Source organism: Dermacentor albipictus, chromosome 1, assembly GCF_038994185.2.
Source record: "Dermacentor albipictus isolate Rhodes 1998 colony chromosome 1, USDA_Dalb.pri_finalv2, whole genome shotgun sequence".
Taxonomy (NCBI): domain Eukaryota; kingdom Metazoa; phylum Arthropoda; class Arachnida; order Ixodida; family Ixodidae; genus Dermacentor; species Dermacentor albipictus.
The window spans coordinates 501,606,864-501,622,850 of NC_091821.1; the positions used below are offsets into that span (position 1 = coordinate 501,606,864).

The 15,987-nt window shown below is 47.3% G+C and overlaps 1 protein-coding gene across 2 annotated transcripts in view; it reads right to left on the minus strand.

The window, feature by feature from the left end:
* LOC135909351 (alkaline phosphatase-like) overlaps positions 1 to 15,987 on the minus strand; it is a 205,840-nt gene that overhangs the window by 108,227 nt on the left and 81,626 nt on the right. The window contains exon 1 of one of the 2 annotated variants that reach the window (XM_065441301.2): positions 4,733 to 4,963. The exons of the other annotated variant lie outside the window; for it this stretch is intronic. Coding sequence (XP_065297373.1) covers positions 4,733 to 4,835 — 103 coding nt within the window. The 5' untranslated portion in view covers positions 4,836 to 4,963. Of the gene's footprint in view, positions 1 to 4,732; positions 4,964 to 15,987 lie in introns of those variants that run through there. 2 annotated transcript variants of the gene reach the window in all.

Here is a 15,987-nt window from a genome sequence, read left to right on the forward strand (position 1 = left end):
GATAGCGGCGAACACAGTCGGCGATCGTCGAAAATCTGATCAGCGGGTCAAGCGCGTCTGCTTTTATAGATCAGTCGTCGAATGTTCCAGATTAACTGATGGGACCCGCGTGTCTTCCACAAAGTTCTACACCATTCGTGTCACGCGATGAAATCTGATAACACAAGGTTCGGCGACAACAGACACGCGGATAGAAGCGTCGATAACTTTCCAGAAACGTCGGATACATGCAGGCGCGTCCCTCGCTCTGCGATTACAGTTGTTAAGCGGCGAAACGTGGTTGCGCGATAAAGATAAGTACACGTGTCAGGGGTGTGTTCAAACAAGGTCCAAACACCCAGCATCAGCTCAACCCCCAGGATCCCCTTTTCCCCAGACACGGCTAAGCCGCGCACGGCTACACGCGGGAGGGTCCAACCCTCGTGTGCTCGGGTACGTGGTGTCGCAAATCACCAAACGTCTACTTACGCAGACGCCCCTGCGGGAGAAGTGGCTGAGGAGTTCTATAGAGATTTATACAGTACCAGTGGCACCCACGACGATAGTGGAAGAGAGAATAGCCTAGAGGAATTCGAAATCCAACAGGTAAAGGGAGAAGAAGTAAAGAAAGCCTTAGGAGCTATGCAAAGGGGGAAGGCAGCTGGGGAGGATCAGGTAACAGCAGATTTGTTGAAGGAGGGTGGTCAGATTGTTCTAGAGAAACTGGCCACCCTGTATACGCAATGCCTCATAACCTCGAGCGTACCGGAATCTTGGAAGAACGCTAACATAATCCGAATCCATAAGAAAGGGGACGCCAAAGACTTGAAAAATTATAGACCGATCAGCTCACTGTCCGTTGCCTACAAAGTATTTACTAAGGTAATCGCAAATAGAATCAGGAACACCATAGACTTCTGTCAACCAAAGGACCAGGCAGGATTCCGTAAAGGCTACTCTACAATAGACCATATTCACACTATCAATCAAGTGATAGAGAAATGTGCAGAATATAACCAACCCTTATATATAGGTTTCATTGATTACGAGAAAGCATTTGATTCTGTCGAAACCTCAGCAGTCATGGACGCATTACGGAATCAGAGTGTAGACGAGCCGTATGTAAAAATACTGAAAGATATCTGTAGCGGCTCCACAGCCAACGTAGTCCTTCATAAATAAACAAAAAAATCCCAATAAAGAAAGGCGTCAGGCAGGGAGATACGATCTCTCCAATGATATTCACAGCGTGTTTACAGAAGGTATTCAGAGACCTAGATTGGGAAAAAATTGGGGATAATAGTTAATGGAGAATACCTTAGCAATTTCCGATTCGCTGATGATCTCGCCTTGCTTAGTAACTCAGGGGACCAACTGCAATGCATGCTCACTGACCTGGAGAGGCAAAGCAAAAGAGTGGGTCTAAAAATTAATCTGCAGAAAACTAAAGTAATGCTTAAAAGTCTCGGAAGAGAACAGCAATTTACAATAGGCAGCGAGGCACTGGAAGTCGTAAGGGAATACATCTACTTAGGGCAGGTAGTGACTGCGGATCCGGATTATGAGACGGAAATAATCAGAAGAATAAGAATGGGCTGGGGTGCGTTTGGCAGGCATTCTCAGATCATGAACAGCAGCTTGCCATTATCCCTCAAGAGAAAAGTGTATAATAGCTGTGTCTTACCCGTACTCACCTACGGGGCAGAAACCTGGAGGCTTACGAAAAGGGTTCTACTCAAATTGAGGACGACGCAACGAGCTATGGAAAGAAGAATGATAGGTGTAACGTTAAGGGATAAGAAAAGAGCAGATTGGGTGAGGGAACAAACGCGAGTTAAAGACAACTTATTTGAAATCAAGAAAAACAAATGGGCGTGGGCAGGACATGTAATGAGGAGGGAAGATAACCGATGGTCATTAAGGGTTACGGACTGGATTCCAAGGGAAGGGAAGCGTAGCAGGGGGCGGCAGAACGTTAGGTGGGCGGATGAGATTAAGAAGTTTGCAGGGACGGCATGGCCATAATTAGTACATGACCGGAGTTGAAGAAATATGGGAGAGGCCTTTGCCCTCCAGCGGGCGTAACCAAGGCTGATGATGTTGATGTCCTGCTGTGCGGGCAACTAGACACAGTTACAGAACACGCTACTTCAAAACAGCGGCCTTCAGAGACTGAACTGTGGACCGTGTTATTAGTGCCACTACATCAACCTGCTCGTGTACGCTGGCCGCAGGTCGCGGGATCGACGCGTCACTTTGAAACGAATCACCGCAGGTGTTTGGTCGCCGTCAGGCATGTCTCTTTGCAATACCTATTACAACGAATCAATCTTCCTCTAAAGCTATCCTTTCGACTTCTGTTGGCTTTTTCTGCTAGTTAGTCACGCAAGCATCGAGATTCTCAGTTGCTGTCTTGCTTTCTGTTGAGTGCCACATACATACATGGATACGATGCCTTTGTGAGCGTGGGCACGAGAACAAGCTTCTGCGAAAGAACAGTCAGGACGCAGATTTACCTGCAATTTTTATAGAAGTGCTAGCTTTGCTTTGTGAAAATCAACACACTATAGCCACGATAAAATGGGAACTACAGTAAACTTGAGCGCTCATATGAAGAAGTAAATGGCATCAGTAGTAAATGAGGCCGAATTTCTTTTTATTATTCTTTTTTCTGGCGTTTGCCGAGACGAATGCTCACATGTACATAATTCAACTTGACTTACCGCACAGCGCCGCATTTCCTGGCTGTGCATTTTTCCGAAACATTACTCCAATAAATGTGCAAAGCAAGCATTCATTGCTTCCCTACGCTAAACATCCTGGTGATTAACCGGTGCCTAAAAATATTTGTTTAACGGACTGCTACATTAAAAATTATCGCGAATCTTTTTGTCGGTGGCCAGCGTGGACTGTAAATCACCTGGTTATCTGGACACACTTGTGATCTTTGAAGATTGCCATAGAATGTTTCCTCTTTAAGTAACTGTTATGCACTGTACTTGTCTTTCTCTACAATGTCTAGTGCATGACGGCCAGGAAATAATCAATGCCTTACCTGCAGGCATGGGTCAATAAGAAAAGTTGTTGACAGTGTGGCGCGTCACATGTTACTTAAGACTGGATGTTGTGTCCGGCAGCTTCGTGCTAATGACCCTCAAAACGATATGAACTAATATTATTGTAATGTTTGTAGCTACAAAACATTGCTTCTCTTTAATCGTGTCTCTGAACATAAGCGCGACAATTAATTTGATTTTCTGAGACAACTCAGAGACAGTGATGATCACGTTCTTGTATCACAAAAATGACCTACACGTTTACCTATAGGTAAATCTTACCTTTTGATCTACTCAACTTGTCAACGTCACCTGCATGCGAACCCGTTCACGCTCCCTTTCTAACGGGCAGACTTGCTGTCAGTCGGCAGTCAAGCGGCAACAATTTTATCGAACAAACATTGTAAAGAGCTTTTGATAATACTATGTACTTTGCAGTTGCATTTATTGTTGTGCAGAAAAGTATGTACGTTATTTTTTTCCTCGGAAGTTATCCGTTGTATTACGGGTGAAACACGAGATTACACGTGAATGTCAGTGACGCAGAAGCCGCTGAAAAACGACGACGGAAAACTTCGAGCAGGGACGAATGTTTCTCAAGCCAAGCCGCCATATTATCGGTATTTCAGCATACAAATGTTTCAGTTGTGATCAGTTAATTCACACATATTATGTTTACACAAAGCGTTCTTCAGTGCTGTTGTGTGGCGACATACCGCGAAGAAGATTTGGGACATTTTAGCGCCTAATATTCTGCTCCATCTTGAAACGAAGTCAGTTAAAGGGGGAAGCTTTCTGTATTGTAGCATCATATTGGAAGTGTCAATTAATCATACTTTATGAAATTGCGCAATGCAAACTTCTTGAAGAAATTTCACTCTTCGCATCGGCGTTGTCTCGCAACTAAAAAGTGTCCTTGAGCAGGACTTGACGCAGGATCAAACAAACGTGTTAAATTACCTCGGAAGTAGCGGGAAAAAATATCGGCTCTGGTAGGCGTAATGTTATGTGGGTACCTGTTCATTTTCGTGCATGAATCACTACGGAAAGTTCTCGGCAAAGATTTTTAATGCCGCGTTCAATGTTTGCAAATGCGTAATGCTATGCGAGTTATTTTTGCTCTATCCTGCTGGGAAGTTCCAGAGAGTGCCGAATACGTTCCCAGCAAGAGAACGCTGGTCCAAAAGGCCGGAAATATAGAACCTGTGGCGAACTTCAGAATATCGAATCCAGCTGGATCAATCTATCAAGCAGCGAACCCGGAATCGCCAAGTGGCGCGCTCTTGTAATACATCTTAAAGCACACGTTTGGTCGATTTGGTAAGACATATCGCAATCAGAACAGCGCGGTGTTCACGGGGACAAGCAGGGAGAAACGACACGGACGAGCACTGTGACAGCGCTCGTCCGTGTCGTTTCCCCCTGCTTGTCCCCGTGAACACCGCGCTGTTCTGTTTCAAATATGTAACGCATCGTTGTCCACGCGGTTCTGTAAAAGCCGCTACATTCTGAAAACACGCGACACCAAGATTGGTTTCGCTCTCTACTGCCAAGAACGAGAAGTGCTAAACGCGACCCTAAAGAAAGATTGCGGAGCTTCGAGCGGGGCCGATTATGTGTGGCACGGCGAAAGCGCGGCTCCCGCGCCAGCCGGAACCGAAGTGGAGGCGCGGCAGGCGCCTCGTGACGGCACTCACCTTCGACAGCCGCGTTTGGGTTGTGGAAGGAGTGGTCCGTCGTGGTGACCTCGTGAGCCCAGCAGACGGCGGCGCACACCAACAGCAGCGCTGCGCGCGACATGGTCCTGCTTGTTCGGTTCGCCCGAGGCTGCACCGTGTTGGAGCTTACGAGCGTGCTTCCGTCGGCGCGCGACTCAACCGGCTGCGGGGCCCAGGCGCACGCGACTCGCGAGTGCTGGGCCTGTGCGGCGTGCGGCCCTCGGGAGTTGCGGGCGAGGAGGTTCTCACGGAGAGGGCGCTGGCAGCGGTTGCGACACGTGCTTCTGCTGTGGGCCTTTCCGCGATAGCGTCCGCGCCGGCAGGCGTTTGTTCAGAGCTCGAATGGTCGCTCTTCGCTTCACTCGCGCCAGCATCCCAGCTGAACAACGCTGCGGTGCAGCCGCGCTCTCTGAAAAAGTGAGACCCGAGCCGAAGAAGCGTCGATTGCGCGACGGCTGCGGACACCGTGCTAGACGGCCGGATAAAATAAGGGCACCACAGTTCCCTTTTGAGGCGGCTGCATTACACGGCATTTAAGATGAGCCCGAACTCTTTACGCACACTTTTGTGACTGTTAGCAGGAGCGCCAGTGTTGCCCGTATCGCAATTCGAAGAAAAGAAAGCTTCAGCTCAGGGCCGACTTCGATTTTCCCATTCAAATGCATGTGAAACGCCGAAATGCGTTCACGAGATAAATACTTGATGACTTCAACAAACTATGTTACACTTGAGAAAATTTTCCAGAAATTGGTCATGAAAAATACTGAAGGCATCAATTTTACGTATCCGTACCTGCACCAAAAAACATGTGTCGCACAATACAAAGTGCACTTGTAAACCAGCATATAAGCATATAAAGCAGAAGAACTTGATGTATTTCATTCCAGCTTCCGTAAAGTTGTTAAAATCTTTCTGAAGATATTGCAAAAGATGCGCTGAACATTATATATTTGAGAGCGATATAAGTTTCATCAGTTACGTAGGCTTTAGATGTCATACTATATGGTGTTTGCAGGATATATAATACCGTAAGTTATTACTGAGTCACAAAGTTTGAAAACTTTGTGCGTGATACCTTTTATTTTACAATTTCGCAACTACGGAGAAAGTGTCGGTCTAAAAAAGTCTCCTTGGTACATCCGCTAGAACTGAAAATCTTTAATGCAACAAACCTCATCAAAACTGCTAGAGCAGGTGTGGAGAGAAATTATTTATCTGCTCCCATTTATTAAGGTAAAAGCTCCGGAAGCTTCTTAAAGCCGATATCCTAAAAGTACTGCTAGTCTTTAGAGTTTCTGCTTAGAAAGCATAACTTCACTGGTGCTCCACTCGAATTTAGTATTTGGAACGTGTGTCCTGAACTGAATAAATGAAGAATGTTAACTCCAAGCCGCAAATTTACTGAATAACATACGAGCACGGGGACACCGAAGGATGGGGGGCGGAAGAAATTGCACCACGTGCTCTCATTGCGAAACAAGTTGCGTTACTATGAGCTGTGTGACTAGCACGGAGAGGCTCGTTCCTTGCACCTGTATTTAAATGAAACAAAAAAGAATTTTGGAGATGGCTCTAACCCCCTCATTCAGAAATTCAACTTAATTTCAGGCCCACAATTCGTTTATATGACGCCTTGTGTGAAGATGCGCAAGACGCTAAGTTTCCTTCGGAAAGGTCGCGATAGGCATCATTTATATCAAGTCAAGCATGAGCTTCAAGTTAAGAGGAATTTCTGAATCGGGGAATTAGAGTCAGTTTCAAAGTTATGCGAAACGTTGTGCAGACAAATGGATATGGCATCGACCCCGGCGCGCCTCTGCCGGCTCTTGGACTCTCTCTCTCTCTCTGACTTCGAGCAGACGCTCACTGAGGAGCTCGGACACGCTGAGGGTCACAATGAACGTGAGCTTGCCTAGCTGCTCGATAAACGCGGACACGTCCTCTTTCCTCTTCGCCAAACACGTCGTATCCCAGCCATATGCCATCCTCGACCGCTCAAGTAAACGTCCGAGGAACGCAATGTCAGAGTTGACGCATTTCTCGACGAAGATGCGCTGTCTTAAGAGCTTTTTCGCCAAAAGCCGGCGGGCGTGCACGCGGTGAGAAACTTGCTTTTAAATCGCTGTCTGTACGGACGCAACCACCACGCGGTGTTCATCGAACGTCATGCCCGGATCTTCTTACGTACTCCAGCTGGCTCTGCGCACGCGACATTCTGAAGCGACAGTCGGATGACGAAGCATCGAATGACGAGCGTGCCATGACTACGCTAGTAACGCGCACACGAGCTCATTCCCGGCAAGTCAAGATGGCAGACACCACGAGCCCTACATGCGCAGGATGGTTGATAGTTAGACAAGCAAACTCGAAACGCACAAACTTCGCAAATAATTCTTCGCATTAACTAAACCATTAAGGCCCAGGAAAAATCTACCAGTTACATTTGGTTGATTTTTCGTGTCAGACAACATTTTCCCAATGTAAATACACTGTGAATGTTACGTGAGAGGTACTTTATTCTTTGAAACGCCACGATAGTGTACTTTATAAAGTATGCGGGGCCTTTACGGGAGAGAAATCACATGTAGTCACGAAATGTATATGCTATAACATGGCGCTTTCGAAAACAAAAAGGCTTGCAGTGAAGAGTCAACCTAACTTCTGCGAAAGCCCGCAAAAGCTTCTGGTAGCAAAATCAGCAATTTAGTGGGAAATAGTGTTTGTTCTGGGGCTGTTTTTACTTGTCAAGTATGTAACATAACTTCATCAACTAACAACGAAGTGCTTTGCTATTGCTTTCTGAGGCGCCTGCAACGCAAGTATATTATTGACGCAAAAATATACACAATAATTGGTGATGAATAAAGTCATTTAAAACTAAAGCATTCAGTATTTGGATGAGTGGTAACTGAAACATTCAAGAGAATGATGACATCTCATCCAATGACAGGCGGTTCTTGCATTGCAATCCTGTTGTATGAATGCTAGGTATAATTTTCGTTAGAATTTTCGGTCATTTCAATAGGTGGGGTCTATGTCTGGTGCAGTATTTCGGTTCCCCTACTTTTACTGCATAGCTAATCTCGACTGGCATAGGAATATACGTAGTCTTTGCTGTTTACTGTTCCTTCCCACTCATTTTCCAATTTTTAATGAAGGATGCATGAATCCTCTTTCTTTTTACATATTATTCATATATGATGTCTAAATGATTTCTATTTATCTAAATTTACTCTAACAGTGCTCGCTATTTTATTGAATGACATAGCAAAATCATCGTTATCTTTGTCGGCAGCAAGCAAGGAAGAAGACAGAATAATAGCAATGTTGATATAATTCTAAACATACTGCCACGTTCTAGTGGCGGTGAAGAAGGCAGCAAAACTGCGATAAACTAAACTAGCGTTTGGTTGGGCGAACTTGTGCCCTCAAAACAGGCTACACTGAAAGAACAATGATAGCGACCAACACAGTCACGATCGTCGAAAACCTGATCAGAGGGTCAAGCGCGTCGGCTTTTATACATCAGTCGTCGAATGTTCCAGAATAATCGCTAGGACCCGCGTGTTTTCCACAAAGTTCTACACTATTCGCGTCGCGCATACATACAATCAGATTACACAAGGTTCGGTGAGAGACATCGGATGGAACTATCGATTACATTCCAGAAACTTTCGCTACATGCGGGCGCATCCTGCGCTGTGCGATAACATTTGTTAGGCGGTGACAAGTGGTGACAAACAAGTACGCGTGTAAATACCCCCCTCTTAAAGAGCTTCCACCAGGGGGGGGGGACACTCCCCGGTTCCGGTGGCACAGGAAATTGGCGCCATCTCTGTAATGGGCGACGCAAAAATCCGTTTCCCTTGCATGGCCTCGTAGATCGTCGCGCGCACGCGCGCCGATCCAGGTGGCCAAGCCCTTCCCCCCGCTCAAATCCTCTCCCTACGCCCTCTCTTGTAATACCCTCTCAACTCCCTCACCTTCGACTGTCTACGCGCCCGCGCCGCCATGCCATCCGCGCCGGCCCGGCTGCTGCTTAGTGCGCTACGTAACGCTTTATTTTTGTTATCTACTGTCATCGAGATGCGTGCGCTGTTGTGCGTTGACTGACGTGGCTAGTTTCGTCAGTTCTGTGGTCCTCGGTAGCTGTGTGCTTGTGCTCCGCGATGTTTCACCCGTTTCACGACTCGTACCGCTCGTGCATCGTGCAGTGGTGCACAAATACCTCAAAAACAAGTCCTGCAAAGTTGTCCCGGGTGCCTAAAGACAACAGGTGAGCGCTCAGACCCAAGAACATCAGAAGGCGCATGTACACGAACACAGCCCTGTCCATTTGTGTACACCATGAGGCTCCGGACGTCATTGCGCCTTGATTGTGCTACACTTGCCTCTTCCCGGTAGAGAAACCTGACAAATAGATGTTCCTCCTCATTGTCACCTGGTCTGTGACTTGTTTTTTTCTGTGCCAAGTCTCATCCTGCAACTTCAGTAACTTGCCCAGCTTTCCATACCGCCCTCAGTGCTTTTTCTGTGTATCACGTTCTACAAACCAACTAACAGCTGAAAAATTACTGTTAGTGTTTGTGTACTATCTCAGTAACCCCCGATGGGAAAACCGCGCGAACAACCTTCATGCGTAGGCATGATACGCTTTTTTTTCCTCTGGAAAGCATGAGCATTGCAAGTGTCCTACATGCAGATTTTTGCAGTTCGTGTTTACTATACTAGGGAGAGCCCAGTAGGTACGAATTAGTGCCTTAAGTGACGTAATTTTATTGCTAAGCATTGCATTCGGGTAGAAAGAAAAGTCGTGTTGGCCTGTTTTACCTGGTCTTTGATTGAGGAATAAGCCTTTCTGCGAATGTTTTCTATGTGCTGCTGCAAGAGCCGACTATCATCTGTTCCCCTTGCCACCGTTACTCAAGTTCTGGCCAAGTGCAAAATAATGTGATAATGTGTGTTTCAGGTTTTAGTACAATGTTATTTTTTTCTGCCATGTTCTTTTCAATTTGTTCAGCAGTAATGAACATGTCAAGCATCTCATATACTTTCGTGCAGATTTATAACTAAGCTTCTTTTGGTATGGCTCTCAATCAAACAATGTTAGCAATTTATTCTATCTTTCAGGTATTTCGCGTGTCATTGTTTTTGCCATTACTAGTGAGTTTTCCCTTATTATAGTTGTCATGACTATGTCAAACACGTCGTCCAATTTTGTGCAATATCTTAGTGCACATATCAGGAGCTCGTCTACATTTAGGTCTTGAGGACGTTATATAAATATCTTGTTTTTATATGTGTGTACATGAAATGGCCTTCGCGTTTTCTAGCACTTTCTTTTGTTATTTCACCATCTGTGAACTTTTGTCTTTAGTACTCTTGTATATGTCATGCACCTCTCACTTTTGCTTATTTTTTGAGCGTGTATCACACCACGTTGTAACAAAAATCTTTTTCGGAAACGAAGTCAATAAAGCGAGACTAAACATCTGTTGTGTTGGAAGTGGAATTTTTTTTCTGTCCCGGCACATGCTGGTATAATATAAGTATGGGCAAGACTGCGTGCGTGCCAACGCATAGCCCACGGCGCACCACGCGCCAGCTCGCAAGCAGTGCCAATGTGCGGCGTAGCGCGCGCATTGCTTGCGAGCTGGCGCGTGGCGCGCGGTAACAAGCGCGATATAAAAAAGAAGAAAAAACGCGCCGCTTACGGGTAAAAACAAAAAAAAGTGAGCGGCGCGCGCGGCATGGGGGAAAGGGGGAAAGGGAGTGGAGCGGGTCGGCATAATAAAAACAAAAAGGAAAGAAAAACGTTTGAGAGAGGAGGTGCCGCGCGGCTGCTGTTGCTGTTGCCATGACAACGTAAACAATCATGTGCACCGCCATTTTGCTTAATGCGTCGCCCATTGGTTAGGGCCGTAACTGAAGGGGACCTTGGCGCTAGCGTCGAAAGAGCGTCTGCTCGAAAACGGCCAATGGGATGTATACGGAGTGTCCCCCCCCCTGCTTCCACCCGATGATGCAAACGAAAGTAATGAACAAGAACACTCGCACCAGATAAACAACAAAATAAGGAAGTTCATCAGCGTGCGTAAAAGGGCTTAAGATGCACCACGTGGACCACTTCAGATGGTGAGTGGCGCCGCTGTGAATGCGAAATGCCCTCTGGCACGACTTCATAGTCCAATTAGCCAATACGTCGGATGATCTTATAGGGTCCGAAATAGCGTCGCAATAATTGCTCACTGAGTCCTCGTCGGCGTATCGGGGTCCAAACCCAAACACGGTCGCCGTGCTGGTACTCGACGTTGCGTAGTCAGAGGTTGTAGTGTCGGCTGTCGGTACGCTGCTGGTTCTTGATCCGTAGGCGGGTGAGCTGTCGGGCTTTTTCGGCACGCTGGAGATAAGTGACGACGTCAAGATTCTCTTCGCCGGTCACGTGCGGCAGCATGGCGTCGAGAGTCTTCGTCGGGTTCCTGCCGTTAACCAGCTTAAATGGCGTGATCTGTGTTGTTTCTTACACCGCTGTGTTGTCTAAATGTCTAAATGTCTAATTGACTAAAATCACCACAAACTACCGCGTGGACATTTTTGAATGAAATTGAAGCTTCACGCACATTCTTTTAAAGGTGTCAACTTCATCTACGAGGAAACAAGCAAGAAAATGGTTCATGCATATGGAGAGCAAATGAGCGCCTGTAGCTGCCTAGGCTGCAAGGTCAGAGTATAAAGTTCGAAATAACTCGAGACATTTAAAGAAAATGTCGGATATAGATATAATGTTTCAGTACAGACCTCCCCACGCAAGATTATCTAACAATGGGAGTGTCCCAATATGGCAAGGATGGCCCAATAGGAAGGAGCTCACATTGAGGTTCCTTGGTCTGGTTTCGCTGTCCACAATATTTCAAGACTAAAATTTTCTCGCAGCTCTGCGGAGAAGTGGCTATACAGCGCTGCTTCGGAGCAATAATCGTTATATGAAATTAGCGAAAATGGTAAATTCAAATAGTAATAAATTTAGCGGCACAAATAAGATCACAGAGCGAGGAGAACATAAAGAGAGGACCCTCTCTCTATTTGACTTGGGGCAGTTAGCCCAACAGCAAGTACTGCCGGGAAATTCAACATAAGAGCAGATCTCCCTCGACATATACGTACAATTATTTAATGGCGCCGATCGGAAGTGGCAAATGCCAATAACTTTCGCTACAAAATACGCTGTTTGAACAGCGAATCACCTAGAGAAAAAGGCGAACGTCAGATGATTTTTAGTGGACAGAGAGTAAAGTAGGCGTTTGTGGTAAGTGTCGTGTAGTGTTAGATATGGGGCCGTTTCCTGAGGCTACTTAGAATTCCCCAGACCACATCAAATCGCACCACTACTAAGTAAGGAATGCAGGAGCACGGATGCCGCATTCCTGAGGCACGACACGTGCAAACAAGTTGGCGGGCCCCACAGGCGGTGGAGCTAATCACTGCTTGACTCTTCCGGAAAGCGAGGGGATAGCCCGGCGCTGTTCCAGGTAACGTGAGTCCCGAAGCAAGATGGCTGTAATTTACCGGGAAGGCCTGGCAGCGTCGCCCCGGCCGTCTTTGAAGAGGGCATTTGCAAGCCAGCGAGGCCATACCGCCGGGAGTAGAGGGCTCTCGGACAATTGGGGCCCAAGCGTCGCCCCCGTCCGCCTTTGAAGAGCGCATTGCAATTCAGCGAGGCAAGACCGCAGGGAGCCGCCGGGTGTGACACCACCGCACGGGCGCCTACCATTGGCCGAAAATGGCGTCACCTGAGCGGGCTCTCCCATTGGCCAAACGTGACGTGTCTTCCAGAGATCGAAGGGCTTAAAAGACGATGACCGGGAGCAGCAGTAGAGCATTCCTGGAGCATTCCCTGAATCATCTCTCTCGAACTTCTTGCGACGGGCCGCAGCGTCCGAGTTGCTGCCGGCCCGTAATGACTGTACGACTGTTACTTGACTCTCACCTCACTGTAAATAATGTAAAATAAACCTTCCCAAGTGTTTCATCACGACGTCCGTCCTCAACTCCTACAAGTGGTTGGCAGCGGTGAGATCGCCCTCAAATGCATCAGCTGGTGGCAGCGCTACGGATCAACTTTCGTCGAGAAAGATCCTGAGGAACCCGGAACAGCGAAAAAGAGCCTTGGTCCAAGCGAGTCGCAAGGAACCGGGAAGAGCGAAGAAGAGAGAGCCTTCGTCGAAAGAGGTCCTAAAAAGCTGGTAGTAGCGAAGAAGAGCGAGCCTTAGACCCTGGGAGTCCTGAGGAACCGGAAACAGCGGACCAATGAACGAGATGGCAGGGTGCTGCAACCGTAAGTGAGCGCGCGGTTTTTTTCCTTTTGATTCGCCAGACTCAAATGTTGTGTGTTCATTTTGATAGTTCTGGGAATCGGGAATTTGTTGCATTGTGTGTTTGCACAAATTAATTAAGGAAAGCAGCTCTAACCACCTGTCGGGGCAGCTGCCATGGATCTTAGAAGGTTGACGAGGTTAGACTTGTTGGTGTGCGAAGATTTGGGAGTTGAGGCAGACGAACAGATGAAAACGCCAGCTATCATAAAGGCGATCAAAGATAGCAGCAATGATGATAAAAGCATTGAGCTTGCTTGGGAAGTGATACAAGAACCACGGGAGCATGAGCGTCGTGAACGTAAGAGTGAGCGTAAGCGTGAAGAATGCGAGAATGAACGGAAGCGTGAGCTTCAAGAAGTTACTCTTAGGTGGGAGCGTCACGAACGTGAGAATGAACGTGAACGTGAGTATCAAGAACGTAAGCGTGAGCGTGAGCAAAAGTATGAGAGAGAGAAGGCAGCATTGTTAAAAGAGATACAGTATTGTGATCAGTTAATGGCACAGAGACAACGCCTGCCTGAAAATGCTGTAGGCAGTACAGAGCACAAGAATGAGAAAGTGTCTAGCAGATTTTCGTCAAAAGCCGACGAGAAGAGTACTGCCTGTGAGATTGGCTGCACCATCATAGGAAAAGGGAAAAGGCTAGCTGCTAACGATGCCTTAGTGGCAACAGAGGCCGTTAAAGGCCGCCGTGAGAGCGACGAGGTGCTGTACCAACAGATGACTGTGGAGACAGCTAGGCCAGCTGCGAACAAATTGGCACAGTTACCGCGCGTGTGTGTCGCTTGTAATGTTAGCGATGTTGCTAGCGAAGAAAAGGGTACTGTTGACCCGACAGACACGAACACATGTCGAGTCCGATAGGCGTGCAGAAGTGATGTGCGAGCTGGAGGATGCAGTTGAGAGTAGTTCTCGGGATGGCGAGCTCCGTAGTTCACGAGAGAACTGCATTGTTCAGGGATCGGTGCAGCTCTCCGCCAGTCTAGATAGCCTAGATAGAGATAACTCAGTTATTAATCATTCGGACTGTGCGCGTGAGACAGCGATCGATACCGACGGGCTGTGTGCCGATGCACAGCGTGAGCTGGGCAATGCAGTAGAAGGCGGTTCGCATGAGTGCGAGTTTCGTAACTCGAGTAAAGCCTGCTGCATTGTGCCAGAGTCGGTTGAGCTGTCCGCCAGTCGAGGTAGAGAGAGTGTTGATTTAAATGAGAATCAATCAGACTGTACGGGTAAAAGACCGATCCGGGCGGATGAGATGTGTAACGGCCAGCACGAGGCGCCGGAAGGCGACATGAAAGGGAATGCCAAGAGAAAGCGCCGCAGAAAGAAGCGCCCTAAAGATAGGAATGCGGTGACTAAGGTAGCGCCGCCAAAGACGGCGAGAGACCCAAAAGGGCAGGGCGCGAGGAGAAAGGTGCGGTCGTCACTGACGATGTTGACGCATCAAGCCCGTTCGAGCCACCGGTAAAACAGAGACCGTGAAAAATGTTCTGCACGGACGCGGACACAGGGCACGGGGCGGTTAAACTCCTCGTCGTTCCGTAGTTCTTTTCAAAGCTCAGCGTGCAGTACAAAGAAGCGCAGGGTGGCAAGATGAGACCAGGTGGGGAGTAGTGACGCGGTCACTCGAGTTTGTGAGGAAAGAGGGGCGCCAGGACGCAAATTGGCGGGAGACTGTAACGTCTTGGGGGAACTGAAAGTGAGTCAGCCCTTTTGTTGTTCCTCGGTAGCCAGAGTAGCTTTCAAACCGCGACCACCTCGGGTACGGCTCAAAGTATGAGTCAGAGGTAAACGTTTGAAAAGAGAGGCCAAGAGCGCTTCCGTAGAAATGAAGTGTTTTGTTTTTATTTTGAGCATCGGAAAGTTTTCGCGATTTCAGACTAGGATTTCTCTCAATGTGTAAGGTTTGAGCTTTGTTTGTGTTTTCGTTTGAGAAGCTCGAGATTTGAAAGACGCGTTTCTTGCAAACATGTACTATCGCGAGGTGTTCATTAATAAGTAGATAGGCTGTCTTTTTTGTGTGTGTGAGTAACCTGAGGGTCAAAGTTATCGGTGAGAGGCCTATCATAACGCGCGTGTGTTTTAGTTCACCTTCTTTTTTATAAGTGTTTTTTTTATTTTCTAAGGTTAACCGCGTAGTTTTCAGCGAGTGCATGATTTGCACTGAGAGCGTTCTTAGTTCCATTAGGGCGTGTCCTGTGTGGACGGAAGGAAGAAGATTTATGGCTGGGTTGCTCGTGTGTGTTGAGGGCAGCCGTATTCTGACTTCTTTAGTGAGCGTGCGTAGAACGAGTTATTAGCAGACGCATTTTTTAAAGCGTTCTGCGGAGTGCGTGCGTTACGCAAATTAGGTTCTCGTTTAAGATACGTGTCCTGTATGGACTAGAGAAAGACACGTGGGTAGGCATAATGAAAAGTTTGCCTACGACGCCAGTACGCGTTCTCATAGGGTTTCTCACTATAACACCTAGACGGTAATCTGGCGCCACCGTCTATGGGAGTTTCTTTAGGGGTCACCGCGCCGTCATGGGAATGACGGTATATGTGTCTGCGAGGCTCGTCTTGGCTGCTGTTGTAAAAGGCTTCGTCTAAAACGTGGATATGGTTACGCAAATAACGCGTTCTCAAAGTAAAATCTCCATAAAATGTGTCTATTCACGCATATTACATCTTTACTCACCCACGATGCATGACCAAGCGAAGAAAAGCAAGAACAGACGACCAACTGTTTCAAAGCGAGCGCGAACCTTGTCGTCTGTCCTCCAACTTTAGCGGCCCGCTGATACTTTTTATTTAACATGTAGTCGTACACACAATAACAAGTTCTCATAGTTAAACAAGACATGTTTTCGCGTA